Consider the following 21,905-nt stretch of genomic DNA (forward strand, 5'->3'; position numbering starts at 1 on the left):
TTCAGCGTGCACTGGGGCGGTTTGCAGCCGAGTGTGAGGCGTCCGGGATGAAAATCAGCACCTCCAAATCCGAGGCCATGGTTCTCGACCGGAAAAAGGTGCTTTGCCCTCTTCAGGTCGGTGGAGTGTCCTTGCCTCAAGTGGAGGAGTTTAAGTATCTCATGGGTCTGGTTCACGAGTGAGGGATGGATGGAGCGTGAGATCGATAGACGGATCGGTGCAGCGTCTGCAGTGATGCGGTCGCTGTATCGGACCGTCGTGGTGAAGAGAGAGCTGAGTAGGGGGGCAAAGCTCTCGATTTACCGATCGATCTACGTTCCGATCCTCACCTATGGTCATGAGATTTGGCTCATGACCGAAAGAACGAGATCGTGGGTACAAGCGGCCGAGATGAGTTTCCTCCGCAGGGTGGCAAGGCGCTCCCTTAGAGATAGGGTGAGGAACTCGGTCACTTGGGAGGAGCTCGGAGTCGAGCCGCTGCTCCTCCACATCGAAAGGAGTCAGTTGAGATGGCTCGGGCATCTTTTCCGGATGCCCCCTGGACACCTCGCTGGAGAGGTGTTCCGGGCACGTCCCATTGGGAGGAGGCCCCGGGGAAGACCCAGGACACGCTGGAAGGATTACATCTCTCGGCTGGCTTGGGAATGCCTTGGGGTTCCCCCGGAGGAGCTGGGGGAGGTGTGTGTGGATCGGGAGGTCTGGGCGGCTTTGCTTGAGCTGCTGCCCCTGCGATCCGACTTTGGATAAAGCGGAAGAAAATGGATGAATGGATGGATGGCCCACCATGTATATGTAGTTTTGCAGATAATTGGCCCACCGTGTACATGTAGTTTTGCAGATAATTGGCCCACCGTGTATATGTAGTTTTGCAGATAATTGGCCCACCGTGTATATGTGGTTTTGCAGATAATTGGCCCACCGTGTATATGTAGTTTTGCAGATAATTGGCCCACCGTGTATATGTAGTTTTGCAGATAATTGGCCCACCCTGTATATGTAGTTTTGCAGATAATTGGCCCACCGTGTATATGTAGTTTTGCAGATAATTGGCCCACCGTGTATATGTAGTTTTGCAGATAATTGGCCCACCGTGTATATGTAGTTTTGCAGATAATTGGCCCACCCTGTATATGTAGTTTTGCAGATAATTGGCCCACCGTGTATATGTAGTTTTGCAGATAACTGGCCCACCCTGTACATGTAGTAGTTTTGCAGATAATTGGCCCACCATGTACATGTAGTTTTGCAGATAATTGGCCCACCGTGTATATGTAGTTTTGCAGATATAGCTACTGATTCACTGTGCCCCGTGATTCACCGTGCCCCGGTTTCTCCTACTTTGTGGGGGACAGCATTACAGTAAGAACCGGAGAGGTTTAACACCCCCTTGATTACAAAAAAAGAAAATTGTGGTTCTACCTGCTGTTGAATTTCTGTGGATGTTTCTCCCTCATTGTGTGAAACCGGTGGGCAATGGATGCATCCTATTAATGCAACAAACACACAAAAAAGAAATAAATAAAAACATCAAAACCTTCTTCTTACGTAACATATGGAAGACAAACTCACAACTCCAATGGAGAAGTAGTTATTGATGATTTCATATGGCACCGGGTCGCCCTTCTCCTCGTTCTCATGTGTGATAACCTTCACACTCCAGCGGTCCATCAGCACCTGGGAGCTGCCTTCAATGTCTTTAAGAATACGGCTCAGATCCTCGCCGTCATATCCTGCAACATGCAACAAGATCAGAACCCAACTGGAAAACGGGTGTTGGCTGTATTTCCTGCACATGTGCATGTGCACAGAGAGCATCAACATATATGCAGCAATCTGTTTCAGTATTTTTCATAACAAGCAAAAGCTGCAGCATTCCTTCACTTCTGACCTCCACCCCATCTGAGACATCGGGCAAGGTCATTTCCAGTGCCCAGAGGCAAGACGGCAACGGGCGGACGCACCAATAAGTTAGCCTTGTCTGATGGTAAGAAAAAAGAAAAAAATGCATGCTGGCCTCAGTTATTTCTATCATGTTCAAGGTGCAGATGTTAATGTATTCCTTTTTTTTTTTTTTTTTTTTAGTGCTTTATCCAACAGTCTCACCAATTGCATCTAAAATCCAGCCAACTGTGCCGTCTCCCCCGCAGACCAAGATCCTGTAATCCTTCAGGTTTCTGAAAAAGCTCAGTCTGAAAGAAAGATATTGAACACAACGTGTTCAGACAAAGCCCTCTAAATTAATCTTCAAGTGTCTGCATTTATCAACATATCCCTCTTTATTAGCAATGATTTGGTAAAACACTGATTCTATTTAATGCATGATTAAAGATCAGATTATGTTCACACTTCAGTTTGATGTGATTGTAGCTAATGTATTGCATTTAATAAAAAAAAAAAACTGTTAAGATTTAGTCATCAAGAGTGCTGTTGTGGGACAGATGGGAGCCAAGCTGGTGCATAAATGCCAAAAGAGCTGAGTCTGATTCTGTCTGTGCACAATAATATGCACCTTTACGGCAAACTATGTGGGTCAACACGTGTCTAAAACAAACATTAAAGTTACAACCATTAGACAACAATCAAAAAATGTGGTAAATTTCCGAGCTGAAATTCTCTCTTTCTCTCACAGAACCCATACACTGAGCGCCCAGCAGTGTTGCCAGGTTTTGCAAGACAAATAAGCAAAGCAACAAGGGAACACGTCAGAGATGTGCGGCCCATGAATTTGTTCAAGCAACTTGAAAAATAGTCCATTTTCCTGTATTATAAACAGAAGTCTCTTTTTACTGCACAACTAAATTCATATAAAATCCTTTCTGCTGGCTGTGTTGAGGTATGACTGCATTATTTGGGTTTTCAACTATAATAACTGTAAAACAATCAGAAAATAGTAGTTAACTTCTCTAATTTAGTACATTCCTGTGTGAAAATGGTCTGTCTGTCTCTGACTGATGAGCACAGCTGCAACTAATCCATCATCAGTTCCGCAGCCACTAACCGTCCAGCAGGTGGCAGACACGTCTATGGAATGTTACATAGGCAAACAAGGCTGGTTTTTTGATTGGCCTGGGTGTTGTTCAAAGTTCAGCAGATAATGGTTTGTCCCTCTTTTTTTGCGCTTTTAATATGGTGACCTACAAGATGACATCATTTAATGTTTTGTATTACTGTGTTAACAAAGTGGGGGTGGACTCATTCATTCATGGATTTCGCTATTCATTTACTGGATTTTAGAGGGTAGGGTACATGCATAGGCTGTTACAAAGTTTAACAAAGTCAAAACCAAGGAGTAGCAGGAGAGTTTCTAGAGGGGCTCTGTGAGATCTCGGGGATGTTTTACAGGACACCTCAACATCTTTAGCAAATGGATAAGTTTTATACAACAGCGCTCCTTTAAATGAAAAAACAAAAAGATAACGATTGACAGTTTCTGAAGCATATACAGATGGATGTGGTATGTGCTATGTGGTACTAATGACTCACCCTGGTCCAGGTCCACCATTCGATAGGTTGTACACCTGTCGTGGATTCAGTAAATACTGAAATTTACGCAGGACTCTGAAACATATAAAAACAAGATAAAAACGGTGGATGTGTTTGTTCAGCTATGTGTGTATGAGATGCATTTCTCTTTGCACTCACCTTTCTCCCTGTTTGCCACCACTTTTAGGGTTGACAAAGACTAGAAGAGGATGAGTGTTTGGTACAGGGCTGATCTGTTGACCAACAAAATAAGCATTTAATGTGACCAAATTCAGCCAACTGAGAGGCCAAGCTAAGAGTAACAGATATTTTCACTATTAATATGCTAAATTCTACTTATTCAAACTGGTGCAAGGTTTAACAATACCTGAAGTACTTGTCCATCAGGAGTAGTATTGAGCTCGCTGTCTGCTGAGCCTGAGCAGCCGTTCTTCATGTTGTTTGGCCTCTCCTTTGCAGACACAACAGAATCACAGAATGAGTGAACCTGAGAGAACACAAAAGCTTCTCTTACCTTTTGAGGCTAAGAATAATGTAAAGTTTGAAACATGAACACTGAGTACCTTTATTACAGGGTATATTGCCCACGGAGGCAGGATATGGTCTCTGAGTGGACCACAGGTACATTCTATCGGCTCTTGGTCTGCACACTCATCATGACGCTTCGAAACAGAAACAGTGACAGGTGAAATAAAACTCAGGTCACAGATGACTCCAAAAATATTCTGTGTTGTTTATTTTTTGCACTTCTGTCATACGGCCTAAGAAACAAAAGATGTGAGTGTGAATTCGAAATCTCAGCATGAATGAATGAAAATATGGAATCACTCAATTCTGAGGAAAAAATTATGGAATCATGAAAAACAAAAGAACGCTCCAACACATCACTAGTATTTTGTTGCACCACCTCTGGCTTTTATAACAGCTTGCAGTCTCTGAGGCATGGACTTAATGAGTGACAAACAGTACTCTTCATCAATCTGGCTCCAACTTTCTCTTTGCAGGTTGGAGCCTTGTCATGGACCATTTTCTTCAACTTCCACCAAAGATTTTCAATTGGATTAAGATCTGGACTATTTGCAGGCCATGACATTGACCCTATGTGTCTTTTTGCAAGGAATGTTTTCACAGTTTTTGCTCTATGGCAAGATGCATTATCATCTTGAAAAATGATTTCATCATCCCCAAACATCCTTTCAATTGATGGGATAAGAAAAGTGTCCAAAATATCAACGTAAACTTGCGCATTTATTGATGATGTAATGACAGCCATCTCCCCAGTGCCTTTACCTGACATGCAGCCCAATACCATCAATGACTGTGGAAATTTACATGTTCTCTTCAGGCAGTCATCTTTATAAATCTCATTGGAACGGCACCAAACAAAAGTTCCAGCATCATCTCCTTGCCCAATGCAGATTCGAGATTCATCACTGAATATGACTTTCAGCCAGTCATCCACAGTCCACGATTGCTTTTCCTTAGCCCATTGTAACCTTGTTTTTTCTGTTTAGGTGTTAATGATGGCTTTCGTTTAGCTTTTCTGTATGTAAATCCTATTTCCTTTAGGCGGTTTCTTACAGTTCGGTCACAGACGTTGACTCCAGTTTCCTCCCATTCGTTCCTCATTTGTTTTGTTGTGCATTTTTGATTTCTGAGACATATTGCTTTAAGTTTTCTGTCTTGACGCTTTGATGTCTTCCTTGGTCTACCAGTATGTTTGCCTTTAACAACCTTCTCATGTTGTTTGTATTTGGTCCAGAGTTTAGACACAGCTGACTGTGAACAACCAACATCTTTTGCAACATTGTGTGATGATTTATCCTCTTTTAAGAGTTTGATAATCCTCTCCTTTGTTTCAATTGACATCTCTCGTGTTGGAGCCATGATTCATGTCAGTCCACTTGGTGCAACAGCTCTCCAAGGTGTGATCACTCCTTTTTAGATGCAGACTAACGAGCAGATCTGATTTGATGCAGGTGTTAGTTTTGGGGATGAAAATTTACAGGGTGATTCCATAATTTATTCCTCAGAATTGAGTGAGTCCATATTTTTTTCCTCTGCTTGGTCTAAAAAAGTAACCGTTACTGACTGCCACAATTTTTTTTCCTGATTTCTTATAGTGTTTCTTAAAGCCAGAAAGTTACCATTTGAAATGACTTTAGTTTGTGTCATGTCTGATCTGCTTTTTTTCTACAAAATTAAACAAATGAAAGAACATCCTCCGAGGCCGGTGATTCCATAATTTTTGCCAGGGGTTGTATATATATATACTACAGCACTCAGTTTGGAAAAAAAATTATTTTAGTGATTTGTTTTTTTTTTTATCATTAAAATAATTAATAAAATGAGCAATAAAATTCACTAAAATTCAATTTTTGCACATTTTTCCAGACTGAGTGTTGTAGTATCACCAGCAGGAGACCATTGATTTTGGTGACACCACACCTGAATTTATTTAATATTTTTCTGGTGTCTCTTTTTGGTTTTGCACTTTGTAGACGGTCCCTAAACTTCCATTTCTCTGCCGTCTCTTTGTTCAGATCTATGTTATTTTTCCAGCTCAGAGAACGGCTCATATGGATAAAAATAAGGTTGTAGCTCCTTGTCTACGTTCCTGAGGTTTGACACTAGTGTTATTTGTTTTTCTACAATGTTTCTCTAAGACTTATTGAGCCGTTTATTGGAGGGGGAGGTTTCTGTCCTCTGTGAGTTTGACAGGTGGACTGTCCCAGTCAAACTCCTCACCTGACACCGTCCCCGGAGCGGGACACACTCAGCGGGACCGGGCGCTTGACACCAGAAGCAAGAACTGCTTGGATCTCCTCCCCACCTCACCGGCTGTAGTCACACCCACTATATTCATGTTTTGCGAGAGCTGCGTTCACATTTTGTGAGACCCGTGTTAACGTTTTGTGAGATATTTTTTCAATATTCACGTTTTGCAATTAACGGTTTGTGGACAATTCACGATTTGCAGCTGATTCACGTTTTGGGGTTAACAACTTTCTTGTCAAATGAAAAGTTAGGGAGACCAAGGCAAAGGGTACCCCTTGCATTGGCAAAAGAATGTCCGTTACAGCATATGGGTCATGTGGCATGTTTCTCTGCTGACAATCCAGTGGACCCCAGTGGGTGGAGAAGGCCAAACAGACGGTCACATTTCACCTGGCTGCAACAGACAGATGACTAATTTTGACAGGTGAGGATGGACCGGTTGTCTGTCCGGGTGATTGCCATCCACCTGACCTAACCAATAAAAAATTCTGATATCAAAATGAGATGGAGCCGTACCATAGTGTGGCACCAAACACAGTGCTTCCCATTTAAACCTTGGTAGCTCTTGATCTTCTTCTGGCATTTGTCACACCGAGAGTCACAGTTGCCACTCACCCAGTCATGTGCTGGGACCTGAAAGACATCACAGGACATACAGAGATTAAAGTGTAATTACAGCAAACATATACACCATTGTATTAGTTGTCACATAGTCACCGGCGTACCCCTGTTTCTTTCTTTGACTTAACATAAGTCTTGGTGCAGGGGGTGGGGTTCCTGTTGGCACAGCGTCCATGGACTGTGTATTTGCAGCCTGCACATGAGCACACATAAGCCAAATAAGTAAAAGTATACAGAAACTATACAAAAAAACTACCATTCTGAACCCTGTCGAATTTTTAATGCTTTTTAATGCACTGCAGCAGCGCCGTCTACTGGTGCATGCGGACACTCACAGGTGCAGCACAGGCCTTGCTTCCTCAAACCCAGCAGCATGCTCTGACACACATTGCAGTAAACAGGCTTGTTGAAATGTTTCATCCTCCAAAGGTGCTGCCCATCCTTCTGCGTCATCTGGTTGATGAAGAAAATGGAGATTTAAAGAACTAAAAAAAAAAAGGATAATGGTGAACAATCTTCATTAATGAAAGCTGGAGGTTGTTAAGATCCTCACAAATGCATTTTATCACTTTCATAAACATCTTGGGGCTGCCGCTTACATTTCACAGTTAGTTATCACGATCATACATGACTAACCTCACCTTAATGAGATTTCTGATGAGACATTCTGGTGTCTTTCGACACACTCTGTAACACTGTGGATATTTAATTCAACACTGACTGTAATTTCAAGTCCTCATCACAAGATTATAAAGTGTTTCCAATCTGTTTATAAACCAGCCTGGCCCAGGCTCTCATCCAGATTACAGACTGAAATGCTTTTTTTTTTTCCCCTCTCTCATCATGCACCAGCCTATCATGTACTGCACGAGGCACAGTGGGATCACTCCCAGAGCAGCACATAGCAACTGTGAGACTGATTTCTTCACCCGAGGCTTCAGATGTCTATTGGAGGCTGGAAATAGCCCGAGGGGGAAGTCCCTCGCATTGTTACCGAGGCTACTGAAAGCAGTTCTGTTCATGGTTTTGGACCACCGTTGCGAACTGACAGACAAACAGCTTTTACATTTCCTGGCAATAAATGAAACCATGCCCATTACCCAAAAATTATTTTTCTTTTACCATTCACCCCCCCCATTCCTATTCTAAGTTGTTATTTTGGTACATGAGAGAAAGTTCCATTTCAATTTCAATTTATTTTCATTTATATAGCACGAAATCACAACAGAGTTGCCTCAAAGCACTTCACACAGGTAAGGTCTAACCTTACCAACCCCCAGAGCAACAGTGTTAAGGAAAAACTCCCTCTGAGGAAGAAACCTCAAGCAGACCAGACTCAAAGGGGTCAATTGGGCCATGCTACAGACGTAAATTACAGAAACAATTCACAGAACAATTCACGGACGAATATACAAGAAATGCTATTGGAGCACAGGACAGGAGGATCGCCAACACGAATACAACTCCCATCTCTGGATGGAGCTGCACCTTAAACAGACAGAACAAAACAGAATCAGGCATCAGAAAGACAAAAAAATACTGTATAATTTACCAGCATTAAACAACAAGAAAAACAGAGAAATACTAAGGTGATCGCCGGCCACTAGCCCTAAACTTCACTAAAAGACCCAGAATTTAGGTAATGTTGAGGCCGCGGCACGCTCCAATTACTAATAAATGAATTAAAAGAGTAAAAAGTGTAAAACAAAACTGTACCAGTATGCTAGCCATATGAAAGGGAAAATAAATGCATCTTAAGTCTGGACTTGAAAATCTCCACAGAATCTGACTGTTTTATTGACGCAGAGAGATCATTCCACAGAACAGGGGCACGATGAGAGAAAGCTCTGTGACCCGCAGTCTTCTTATTCACCTAAGGTGAATAAGAAGACTGTGTAAATGTTAATATGGGGCATAGGTGGTGCAGTGTAAAATGCAAAACAGCAGAGCACTCTGCAGAGCTCGCGTGAGCGCAGATGACAGACACGGCCACGCCCTGGAAGAATGAGTCAGCAAAAAAGGATGCAAAGGAGACAGGAGATGCTTACAAAAGGCCACAATCTCACAACGGTTAGTAAAACTGGTGTTATTTGCCATGAAACACAGAATAAAACAGATGACGTCCTTCTGTGCACACAAAATTGAAGTGTCTCATGAGTATGAGTTATGGTTTTGACTGTGGCCTACTTTAAGTACAGATATGTAATCAAGCTCACAAAATGAGCTCCACTTGGCCAAACTCATCCTTGAGTGTCTTAATTACATATCAGTGGCAGTAAATACACAGGAGAAAAAACCTGAAAAAAAAAAAAACTCTGAAAATGGAATCAATAAATATGATGTAGCAGAAAAACGTCTAATTATCTCCAATTCAAGATGCTGGACCCGAATAATTTTTAACCATTTAAAACACGTAGCTCAGTGGGTAAGGAGCTAACCTGATGATATGTACACCTGGGTTTGAATCCTGCTACCTGTCTTTGGTCTTGACAAGACACTCACAGCCTGATTTATTAAGATCCTATATAATGAGTGCTAAATTGTGTGGGAAATCCAACATTAGGGTGGAGAAAGTTAATATCACGTCTTTGCTGGGGAAGTAACCTACGTCTTACTAGTGTCCAGTCCAGGGGACACTCATCTGCTTCATGATACAGAATCCAGAGATAAGCACCAGCACCAATGGGCCTCAGGGACAACAAATGGTGACTGAGCATTCACATGCCAAGTCATCCAATATTCCATGCACAAAGCACGAGTATCCAATATGAAAGCGATACCTTGAAGTGTTGATCGACTCATGGAGTCGTGGTGACAAGGTTTTGACTGTGACCTATTCTTAACTGGGTCACAAGGGTCACAGTGCATGCATGTGGAAATTCATTCAAGATTTTGGTCTAAAGAGCATATATATCTGATATAAAAGCAATACCTTGAAGCGTTGCTCGATGAGGCAACCCATCGGGGGCAACAGACAAAAATGAAACCCACTTGAACTCAGCTTTATTAAAATAGACTCCAAGTTTCTACTAAGATGTACAGTTATGCTTCACATTCATCTAGCTTCCATGCAAGGTACCACCCTACATATTGGGACACTTTGATATGCAGATGAGAGGAAGTAAGGTTCAAACTTTTTCAGCAGTCCATTACAATAATTTTTTGTAGACAAGGTGCTCATACCAGGGTTCAAACCCTAATCCCGCTGGCAACAATACCTACACAATCCACCTGTAGCACCTCAAAGAATAAAATGCAGGCAGAGTAACTGCTGCTCTTTGACCTTAACCACCCACATTTACCCTGCAGGAGTCTGGGACTGAACCAAGGCTTTGCCCAATTAAAGAAACATGTACCTTAAGACCGAGCAAGACCAACAGGGGAATGTTGTTCATGCCTCCTTCCACCCACTCATCCAGAGAAACTGTGCCGCTGCTGTCGGCATCAATTGCTGTCATCATGTCCTTCAGAACCTTAAGAACATTTTGTGGTTATTACCAATCGGCACACATTATTCTTTCATTTCAAGAAGCCTGAATATTTAATGGGTTTTGGATATAGAGATGCAAATGAGAAATAAGTGCGACCACAAAGCATACCTGTGATGTCATCATAGCTGCCTCAACAAGTTCTCTTATGTTTCCAGGAAGTTGACAAAGCATTGTGAGACTTACTGGTCTGAGCTCTGACACGTCCCAACCGAGGTATTCTGCAGCATGCATCATTTGAGCAATGATCCTATCCACCTCCTGTTGGACGAAAACACTACTTCAGATTTATCAAGCCAGCATTCAACCTTGGATGGAATCATTTGGCTCTATGACATCATTTTCTATTTGCCATTCAAGAATTCCCCAAAAGCCTTACAGAGCTGTCGAGAACGCCGTTACCATCTCTGTCATAGAGCTTGAACGCAACTAAAAAGAGGGGAAATGAAAGTATTAAACCGTCATTGCTGATATTACTTTAAATTTAAAAGAAAATTGCACAATGATGACACAGAGCTCACACTCCAGCTTGTCTCTGGGTTGGCCGTCCTCCAGCAGAGAGAAGTAACAAGACACATCCTTTAGAAAGACCTCTTCTGCAAAAGAGGAGGGAGCTGTGAACACTCCAGTTATCGTATTTGCACAACCACTATTGCACAGGCATGTGATGATTAATGACCCTAGTGTAAACTGATAAGGGCCTGCTGCAAAGTGTGCAGCAGCACCAACTCAATGCATGGTACATAATCTCACTGGCACAGCCTTCCTGTGTAGGTTCAGAGTTTTGGAAGGAGCGGAAGAGCCGCTGGCAGAGATCCACAGGGAAGTCCTCCACTTCTAAATAAGTCTTCAGAAACAGACGAAAGCCTTCTTCATTGATGCACTGCAGAGACAACAAATGAGAAAAGTCACCGTTGGACAAGGGGAGTTGTGAGACTTAAGAATGTGCAATGTATTTTTTTAAAAATGTCCCTGTTCTGAAAAAAAGGGAACATGATGTTGTTGCCACTGTGTGAAAGTCTCTCAAGAGATGCTTTCTTAGGAACAGAGAAACATGCTCCTGTTTTTAGCTTGAGAGCCGTGTACTTGTACAAGTGCAGCCAGCCGGGATTAAAGGGGTTTCAAAAGGTCAACGCTTTCTGAGACTGAAAAGGAGATTTTAACCCATCAATCAACCCACTGCCATCAAAATATAGCAATATGAAGGTGACAACATGCAAAAACGATGTGCAAATCTCCCCATTTTGCAATGTTTAAAAAAATTACTGCAGAGCTCAATACTGACTCTGTACCTTTAAGTTGTGTCCAACCCAAAGTGTAATGCTGCCTTTCTCTACTAATCCGACCATTTCCCACAATAAAGTTGCTCATTATTAAATTAATTTGCAGTCTTTAACAGTCTTTAACTGGAGATGCATTCAACAGAGCACACACTTCCACAGAGACTCAGCAGGTCTTTTAAAACCCCAACAGACCAGATTCCAGTGTTGTCGACCAAACGGTCCTCCCTAAAAATCCGTCCGCCCTGCCTTCACTGCGCATGCATCAATTCGGAGCGTCAGCAGCAATTCACCGATTATCACCTCATTTCTGCTTAACACTGCACTCCAGTCATCACCTATCTCAGCGACAGATAGCTGAAGCTTTTGGACCAATCCGAGAGCCACAGCAGCAATTCTTAAGATCCACTGACACGAGCATGCCTTTGATTCATGCAATAGCACGACCTGTGTCGTGCTGGAGAGTAAACTCATCTTTAACGGGTGCAGACAGGACGCGAGAGGGACGCCAGTGTGTGCTATTGCGCACATAGAATTTTGAAATGTTCAAAAAAAATCTTTCATGCACAAATATTGTGCTATGTGGCGCGATCTAATCTCCAACACGACGTGCAGCTCGTCAAGTGGAGTAAAGAAGAAGTGAACAGAGAGAGTGGTGACGTCAGCGGATCGCATCGGAGCGCAGCTCGACTGAACGATTATAACAAGAAGTTAAATCTGTTATAAACATACTTTAACAGCTGCACACAAAAAGGAAAGAACACACAACTGTTTTATCAAGCCATGACAATCTAAACATGACAAATAATTACCTGTTTAGATGCTCAAAATAATTCCTGCACGTAGGCGTGCGTGCATGTGCACGCACACGAACGGCTCTGGCTGCAGCCTCCTCTGTGATTCAGGATGCCATTAGAACTGTTTTCAACAGCCAATTTTCAGAAAAAAATGATTAATCCACCACGAAATAATTATTTTTTATACGCAGCATCCAGCACAGAGCATGTGGCAGCTGGTGGAACAAAGAACGGCATCCAGCTGTGAACACAGCGGGTGGGATCGTCACGACGACGTTCGTGCTGTTGCGTGAAGCAAAGACATGCTCATGTAAATGGGCCTTTAAAGGTGCACTGACACAAGCATGCCTGTGACTCATGCAATAGCATGAACGTCGTTGTGACGATCCCATCCGCTGTGCTCACAGCTGGATGCCGTTCTTTGTTCTATCGGCTGCTACGCGCTCTGCGCTGGATGCTGCGTATATAAAATAATTATTTCATGGGGGATTAATCATTTTTTTTCCAAAAATTGGCCACTGAAAACAGCTCTAATCACTTCCTGAATCAAAGAGGAGGCTGCAGCCAGAGCCGTTTGTGCGTGCATGCGCTAACAAGCTCCAGAAAGCATTTTGAGCTGTCTAAAAAGGTAATTATTTGACTTGTTTACATTGTCATGGCTTGATAAAAGAGTTGTGTGTTTTTCCTTCTTGTGTGCAGCTGTTAAAGAATTTATTTTTATGTTTATAACAGATTTTACTTCTTGTTATAATCATTCAGACAAGCTGCGCTCTGATGTGATCCGCTGATGTCACCACTCGCTCTGTTCAATTCTTCTTTACTCCACTTGAGGAGCTGCACGTCATGTTGCAGATTAGATCACGCCACTTAGCACGACATTTATGCGTGAAAGATTTTTTGAACATTTCAAAATTCTCTGTGCGCAATACCACACACCGGCGCCCCTCTCGCATCCTGTCTGCACTCGTTAAAGATGAGTTTACTCTCCAGCACGACACAGGTCGTGATGTGTCGTGAAGCAAAGGCATGCTCGTGTAAATGCCCCTTTAGTGTGACGTGCTGCTGCACATACATCATTTTGGACCGTCAGTAGCAATTCACAGATTGTCACCTAGTTTCTGCTTAAAACTGATGTTAGAATGATTTAAGAGGTTTTACTTTGTCATCTGATTGTTAATAATCACATTATTCCCTTTGACTGCTTTAGGTGAAGAGAGTCAGACTCTCTACACCCAACAGAGGGAGTATGCATAACAAGCGCAGTATACAACTCATGGATGTTTGTGTGTGCAATGGTAACAATATTTTATGAGGTGAAAGATGGAACATTCCATCTTTCTTTTCATTTAACAAATGATAAAAATTCATTATTTGTTCTACAACCCCTGGCAAAAATTATGGAATCACTGGCCTCGGAGGATGTTCATTCAGTTGTTTAATTTTGTAGAAAAAAGCAGATCACAGACATGACACAAAACTAAAGTCATTTCAAATGGCAACTTTCTGGCTTTAAGAAACACTATAAGAAATCAGGAAAAAAAATGTGGCAGTCAGTAACGGTTACTTTTTTAGACCAAGCGGAGGGAAAAAAAATATGGAATCACTCAATTCTGAGGAAAAAATTATGGAATCATGAAAAACAAAAGAACGCTCCAACACATCACTAGTATTTTGTTGCACCACCTCTGGCTTTTATAACAGCTTGCAGTCTCTGAGGCATGGACTTAATGAGTGACAAACAGTACTCTTCATCAATCTGGCTCCAACTTTCTCTGATTGCTGTTGCCAGATCAGCTTTGCAGGTTGGAGCCTTGTTATGGACCATTTTCTTCAACTTCCACCAAAGATTTTCAATTGGATTAAGATCCGGACTATATTCAGGCCATGACATTGACCCTATGTGTCTTTTTGCAAGGAATGTTTTCACAGTTTTTGCTCTATGGCAAGATGCATTATCATCTTAAAAAATGATTTCAACATCCCCAAACATCCTTTCAATTGATGGGATAAGAAAAGTGTCCAAAATATTAACATAAACTTGTGCATTTATTGATGATGTAATGACAGCCATCTCCCCAGTGCCTTTACCTGACATGCAGCCCCATATCATCAGTGACTGTGGAAATTTACATGTTCTCTTCAGGTAGTCATCTTTATAAATCTCATTGCAACGGCACCAAACAAAAGTTCCAGCATCATCACCTTGCCCAATATAGATTTGAGATTCATCACTGAATATGACTTTCATCCAGTCATCCACAGTCCACGATTGCTTTTCCTTAGCCCATTGTAACCTTGTTTTTTTCTGTTTAGGTGTTATGATGGCTTTCGTTTAGCTTTTCTGTATGTAAATCCCATTTCCTTTAGGTAGTTTCTTACAGTTCGGTCACAGACGTTGACTCCAGTTTCCTCCCATTCGTTCCTCATTTGTTTTGTTGTGTATTTTCGATTTTTGAGACAAATTGCTTTAAGATTTCTGTCTTGATGCTTTGATGTCTTCCTTGGTCTACCAATATGTTTGCCTTTAACAACCTTCTCATGTTGCTTGTATTTGGTCCAGAGTTTAGAGACAGCTGACTGTGAACAACCAACATCTTTTGCAACATTGCGTGATGATTTACCCTCTTTTAAGAGTTTGATAATCCTCTCCTTTGTTTCAATTGACATCTCTCGTGTTGGAGCCATGATTCATGTCAGTCCACTTGGTGCAACAGCTCTCCAAGGTGTGATCACTCCTTTTTAGATGCAGACTAACGAGCAGATCTGATTTGAAGCAGGTGTTAGTTTTGGGGATGAAAATTTACAGGGTGATTCCATAATTTATTCCTCAGAATTGAGTGAGTCCATATTTTTTCCCTCTGCTTGGTCTAAAAAAGTAACTGTTACTGACTGCCACAATTATTTTTCCTGATTTCTTATAGTGTTTCTTAAAGCCAGAAAGTTGCCATTTGAAATGACTTTAGTTTTGTGTCATGTCTGTGATCTGCTTTTTTTCTACAAAATTAAACAACTGAATGAACATCCTCTGAGGCCGGTGATTCCATAATTATTGCCAGGGGTTGTATAAACAAGAGAAAAGGGACGTACACCCTTCCCAGTCCTACAGTGTCCAACAAAGTTTGGTAGCGAGAACGAGGTGCCCTGCCTAACCCAGGTGCCATCTGATAGAGCCTTCTGTGCCTCAAGATTTTTTGAACATTTCAAAATTCTCTGTGTGCAATAGCACCCCGCCCCCTCCCCCCTGACTTGCTCTTGAGCCCCCTTGGCACATCCAGGCTTCCCATCCATTACCCAGCCAGTCAGGGCACTGTGTTGGGCCACTGTTTGTTTTAAAGCTCAGCGCCGTCGCTGCTAGTGTGAGCGTGGTCGCGGCATGCAATAGCACAAAATGTACAGTACCAAAAATGCATGCTAAATAGCACCAAAATTGCACGGAAAATGGAACACAATGGGTCCAAATGATCCATGTAATGTGACATACAAACTACCAATCAAATGACAAGGATCTATTTAGGTGTTATATAATGTACACTAATTCACAACGCCCTGGGCATTGCACCATTGACATGATGCTCTTCTGCAGAAGGCTTTTCCAAACAACAGTTCTTTAACCTTTTGACCCCAAAATCAATAGGTGTCTTGGGGTCACCATGCCTAACACGCACACACAGCTGCACACCAGGTTTGATGATAATCCAGCAATGAGGAAAGAAGTTATTGTGCTCATAAAATTTATATGAGCACAATAACCTTGATCTTTGACCCCAAGATCAATATGCTTCTTGGGGTCAGTATAACTAATACACCAACCACCTTTGGTGACATTCAGGCAGTTAAAAAAGAAGTTATCACCATACTCACCAAAGGAGAAAATCTAGGTCACGTGTGATTTACTTTGGGGTGATTTTCACACCTGCGTTGTCCTTTGGCCTCCATATTAGGGATATTATGAGAAGTGCCTTTTGCCATCTGCAAAATATAGCGAGGATTTGTTCCATCCTGTCTATGGCTGATGCTGAGACCCTGATCCATGCTTTTGTTTCTTCCAGATTGGATTATTGTAATGTCCTACTTTCAGGGTTACCGCAGTCCAGCATTAGGGGTCTTCAAATGGTTCAGAATGCTGCCACCTGACGTTTGACATGAAGCAGAAAGTTTGACCATATTACACCTATTCTGGTATCTCCTCATTGGCTACCTGTCTCTGTGAGATCAGATTTCAAGGTTCCGCTTTAGCCTATAAAATTGTTCATGGACTGGCACCGGCCTATCTGGCTGATTTAATTAAACCCTATGTACAGGCCCGGGCTTTGCCTTCACAGGATGCATGACTGCTCTGTATTCCAAGGGTGAAGAAAAAGTCTGCATGTCAGAGAGCCTTCTCATACTGTGCCCCTGTTTTGTGGAATGGTCTCCCGGTCTCAATAAGACATTCCGATTCTGTGGAGACTTTTAAGAACAGACTAAAGGCACATCTTTGGACTCAGTCCTATGGTTAGAATGTTGTGTCGGCATCTTTTTTCATTCTTTTAATTTTTTTTTACATTTTATTGTGCTTTCTTGAACTTTTGTCCTTTTGATCTTTTAATTTTATTTTACATTGTCCTTGAACTATTCTGTGTGTGGTGCCTTGAGGCGATGCTGTCGTGAATTGGTGTGTTATAAATTGAATTGAAATAAATTGACACTCACAAGAGTTTTACAAAGTACGTATACCCCAGTGACCTTGACCTTTTGACTCCAAAACCAAAATGTTTCTTGGAGTCATGCTGGTGACAATCAAACTGGTGTAACTTTCATTAAATGCTGCATGACTGACTGACTGACTGACTCCTAGCTCACTGGCTGCAATATGTGAAAAATGGCTTTAATTCCTAAATGCTTAATGTTACATTTTTGTTCCACCCTGTGAATTAAAGCGGAAAGTCGACACTACAAAGACTTGAATTGTTCAAATACTTTTGGATCTGACTGTATGGTGGGTTTTTTTTTTTTTTTTTTTAGTGAACGAGGGGTGCAAACGGGTGCAGACAGAAATGTAACTTCTTTGGCGGTGGTAAAAAGAAACGTGTGACATTTCAGTCTCTCTGCACATGATGAGACGCTGCAGGCTGACAAGCAGAAGTCCCCTGATAACAGTGAACCACAAACCCATTTTTTGTTCACTTTATTCCATTTTTTGGTTGATACCCAATAGAGCTGCCCTACAAATAAATAATGTCACAACATGGTAGCTAGACCCCCCTCCCCCCTTGGTCCCAAAAAGCCTACAAATGTGAGGAAGGGAACTGCATCGGTTTTCTGCTCACAGACATTAAAAGAAATATGCTCAATTTCCCCTTTATATTAATCAAACTTTAAAAAGTGACACTTTGTGGTAGAAGGCATCATTTTTGTCAGTTTTCTCTGATTATAAGAACTGATTTTTCTTACTAATTACATACAGCTGCACAAATTTCTCCTCAAAAATGAGTGGGTTTGGTGCCCACTTTCCTTATTAGATGCCTTTATTGGCTACACTGTAGAAAGCTCTTTTCAGCTTACTGTGCAAAAGCACAGACAGCGAAAATTAAGGAGCTAATTTACATTTGGTCGGATGCACTGACGATATTTCTCAGAGACAGCTCGGTCAGCATGATCCATGTGTTTGGATGCAATTATTCAGCCTGAGACAACGAATAACTATTGAATACATACTCATTTGTCATTAAATTGCTGTACTCAGATATAATTCAGTTCAGATGCGTGCCACTTGGATGTGAGAGAGGAGTAGACCTGTCCTCGTCCCCTCACCTCTCCGTGCCTGTGCTCGGCTAGACTGCCATCTGCATCAAATTCTCTCAGCACATCTTTCACCTTCAGGCTGCAGTCTGGAAGCAAAAGGAGCAGGGGTCACACAGGGGTACGCGGCTGCACACGGGCACAGCTTGCACACATTATTTGTAGTTGCACTCGTATGCATCAACTGAACCCATCCCGGAGATGAAACCTGATTATGTGCAGACTTTATTTGCAAAAACAAAACAAAACACAAAACGTGACACTGCTGCCTGTTGTAGACACAAGAAACCATCAGCACATCAAAATGAGTGCGTGTGGGTGGAAGTGGATGTGGTGGTGGTGGTGGTGGGGGGTGCATTGAGAAAGCTGCTCGTACTCACATTCAATGTACTGCTGTAGCTGGATAAAGTCAACAGGGTTCAGTTCCTTCACTTCTTGGTTTGTGGGGGTGGACATGGTGCCTGCTTCTGCTCTTCTGTGCTAAATGCCTGCCTGTGCACAGACGAGACAAACAGCAAGATGTAGGTGCAAGAGAAAAGAGAAGGTGGGGCTGCAGTTTAACCTTCTGTTGTATTTAAAAATAAATAAATAGAAAAAAAATGTGGCTGCAAGGAAAAAAAAACATCTTCCATCTCACACTGCAGAACATAGGTACATCCACACAGCTACAGACGGGGAGAACAGGCAGCAGAACCGAGGCAATAATTGCAAGAGAATCCGAAAAACCTGCAGAAGAGCCACAGTCGACACTCTTCACACGTGACAATGGATTTTCTCCTTTGGTGAATGTGGTGATATAAAGACGTGTTTGGCAAACCATCGCTTCACTGCGGTTCATGTTGATAAAAAGGATGCTGAATGCAAAATAAATAAATAAATAAATGAATATCCAGCACTCTGAGGTGCAGCTTCACCTCATTATTTCACTCTCATTATGTCAGTCACATAACCAGTTACGCATATGTACAGTTGTGGTCAGATGTTTACATACACTCATCATGGCCATGAATGTCATGGTTGAACCTTGGCCACAACTGGGTGTTCCAACAGGACAGTGATCCCAAACACATGCTAAAACTGGTTCTGGGTTGGATAAAGCAGGAATCTGGAATGGCCTTCCCAAATCCTTGATGTCAACCCCATTGAAAATTTGTGTATTATGCTTAAAAGCAAGCCCATTCAAATGAACTCTCCAATTCTGCAAAGACAAGTGGTCAAATATCAAGCAAGAATTATCCCAGAAGGTTGTTGATAGCTACCAAACCTGTCTGTTCAAGGTGCACCTTGCTAAGGGACATTTGTTAAGGTCAGACCTTACTTGTGTGAAGCGCTTTGAAGCAATTTTGTTGTGATTTGGTGCTATATATTTGAAAAGAAACTGAAACTGAAAAACTGAAATTGACATTAAACCAAATCGTGGCAATCCCAAATGGTGAGGAAAATCGTCTCTTCATCAATTCCCGGACAGGATAGTGGATGTGGAGAAAATCAGTTTAACGTGGGAATGTCGTTGCACACTGACAAACATACGGCCCTTGACAGCTCCTTAGCTTGGTCTGATGGCTGAGAAATCCCAGGGGTCTGAGGACCTGCTGCAGCCTTCATCCAACTTCACAGCCTTTGGGTTACAAGCCATTTCCTTCTCTGTCTGATCAACCATTCAGAACTTCTTGTTTCACCAGAGTCCCGTTAGCCATCTCTTGACCAGGGTTCCTGTTGGACCTTCATGGTTACTGTAGCAGCCATGGCGCACACAAGGTCCACCATATTTCACTCCAACAAGCAATCCCCTACTTGATCTGTTACCCAGTTGTCATGACACGGATGAGGGGTTGGATTTTGACACCCATTTCACCAAATATTACTAGGGTGTATGTATATATTTGAGGCTATATGTATAATTTTGACCTTGTGTAGATTACAGAACATCCAAAATAAATTAAAACTTGTGCACTCAATTCTTGTTCTTTAAAGTCATTAATGATGTATGATGTATGAGGGACGATTGAGAAGTTTTGAACCTGACCCAGAAAAAGTAGGGTTAGGGTTCTCTATCTTTTGCATTCTGAGAAACCAACATTCCTCGGATATATGAAGTTTTGAATCACTGGGTACAATGTTGAGAAAAGTTGGTTTCTCAGAATGCAAATGATGGAGAACGACGCTGGGAGAACCAGGCATACTGCGCAATCATTTCTCCCTTAAAAGAACAGTTCAAGACATTGTTAAAACCCCACAATTACTATGACATTCTTGCCCATGATGAGTACATGTAAACCTCTGACCACTGTAGGCTTGAAACAAAACCTGAACAAATAATGTCAGGTTAACAGTAAACATGACACCCTGAGTCCAGGGATTGTCTGCATGCAAAATCTTTTTCCAGATCATCACTGGCACAGAATGGATTGGAAAAAACAAAAAAGTTAATGTAGGATGTATTTTGGTTTGGTTTCTGTCAAGCAAATTAGACTCATGCACCTGTCTGTAAGATTACATTCCCTCTGGGTGCTCCAGCCAAAGAGAATGTAGTACTACGTTCTGTTTGTTCTGGCTTCCTCCCACCTCCAAAGACATACAGGTCAGGTGAATTGTTAACTCTAAATTGATCTTACGTGTGCATGAGAGAGTGAATAAGTTTGTTTGTCTTTATGCATTGGTCCTGTTGTGGTCAGGGTGCCTCTTGAGCAGTAACCGCTAGAATAGGCTTCAGCCCCCTTGTGACCCTTAAGTGGAAAAAGCAGGTTTAGAAAATGAAATGGATGAATGAATACTGACATGATATTAGATAACAGATTATCAAAGCAAAAACAAATGCAAAAATTTGAGCACACCTAGACACTGATTATTTTTGGTCATTCATTTTTTTCATGATATAAAATTAAAAGAAAAAAATTTCAAAATTTTTGACACATTAGAATGTTTGCAAATTAACACCTTAATTATACTCAACAAAAATATAAACGCAACACTTTTGGTTTTGCTCCCATTTTGTATGAGATTAACTCAACGATCTAAAACTTTTTCCACATACACAATATCACCATTTCCCTCAAATACTGTGCACAAACCAGTCTAAATCTGTGATAGTGAGCACTTCTCCTTTGTTGAGATAATCCATCCCACCTCACAGGTGTGCCATACCAAGATGCTGATTAGACACCATGATTAGTGCACAGGTGTGCCTTAGACTGCCCACAATAAAAGGCCACTCTGAAAGGTGCAGTTTTGTTTTATTGGGGGGGGATACCAGTCAGTATCTGGTGTGACCACCATTTGCCTCATGCAGTGCAACACATCTCCTTCGCATCATCCGTGAAGAGAACACCTCTCCAACGTGCCAAACGGCAGCGAATGTGAGCATTTGCCCACTCAAATTGGTTACGACGACGAACTGGAGTCAGGTCGAGACCCCGATGAGGACGACGAGCATGCAGATGAGCTTCCCTGAGACAGTTTCTGACAGTTTGTGCAGAAATTCTTTGGTTATGCAAACCGATTGTTCCAGCAGCTGTCCGAGTGGCTGGTCTCAGATGATCTTGGAGGTGAACATGCTGGATGTGGAGATCCTGGGCTGGTGTGGTTACACATGGTCTGCGGTTGTGAGGCTGGTTGGATGTACTGCCAAATTCTCTGAAACGCCTTTGGAGACGGCTTATGGTAGAGAAATGAACATT

At 42.0% G+C, this 21,905-nt stretch overlaps 1 protein-coding gene across 1 annotated transcript in view; it reads right to left on the reverse strand.

Annotated features, from left to right (window-relative positions):
- Positions 1 to 21,905, reverse strand: part of dgkaa (diacylglycerol kinase, alpha a) — a 79,033-nt gene that overhangs the window by 7,104 nt on the left and 50,024 nt on the right. Inside the window, exons 2-19 of the mRNA XM_034173073.1 lie at positions 18,609 to 18,720; positions 18,241 to 18,317; positions 11,124 to 11,253; positions 10,892 to 10,966; positions 10,750 to 10,799; positions 10,557 to 10,631; positions 10,239 to 10,355; positions 7,218 to 7,335; positions 6,987 to 7,075; positions 6,778 to 6,894; positions 4,047 to 4,145; positions 3,851 to 3,934; positions 3,643 to 3,716; positions 3,484 to 3,558; positions 2,104 to 2,189; positions 1,889 to 1,978; positions 1,570 to 1,730; positions 1,420 to 1,484 (exon numbers count right to left, since the gene is read on the reverse strand). Coding sequence (XP_034028964.1) covers positions 1,420 to 1,484; positions 1,570 to 1,730; positions 1,889 to 1,978; positions 2,104 to 2,189; positions 3,484 to 3,558; positions 3,643 to 3,716; positions 3,851 to 3,934; positions 4,047 to 4,145; positions 6,778 to 6,894; positions 6,987 to 7,075; positions 7,218 to 7,335; positions 10,239 to 10,355; positions 10,557 to 10,631; positions 10,750 to 10,799; positions 10,892 to 10,966; positions 11,124 to 11,253; positions 18,241 to 18,317; positions 18,609 to 18,684 — 1,658 coding nt within the window. The 5' untranslated portion in view covers positions 18,685 to 18,720. The remainder of the gene's footprint in view (positions 1 to 1,419; positions 1,485 to 1,569; positions 1,731 to 1,888; positions 1,979 to 2,103; positions 2,190 to 3,483; positions 3,559 to 3,642; positions 3,717 to 3,850; positions 3,935 to 4,046; positions 4,146 to 6,777; positions 6,895 to 6,986; positions 7,076 to 7,217; positions 7,336 to 10,238; positions 10,356 to 10,556; positions 10,632 to 10,749; positions 10,800 to 10,891; positions 10,967 to 11,123; positions 11,254 to 18,240; positions 18,318 to 18,608; positions 18,721 to 21,905) is intronic.

Source organism: Thalassophryne amazonica, chromosome 6 (assembly GCF_902500255.1).
Source record: "Thalassophryne amazonica chromosome 6, fThaAma1.1, whole genome shotgun sequence".
NCBI classification, from domain to species: domain Eukaryota; kingdom Metazoa; phylum Chordata; class Actinopteri; order Batrachoidiformes; family Batrachoididae; genus Thalassophryne; species Thalassophryne amazonica.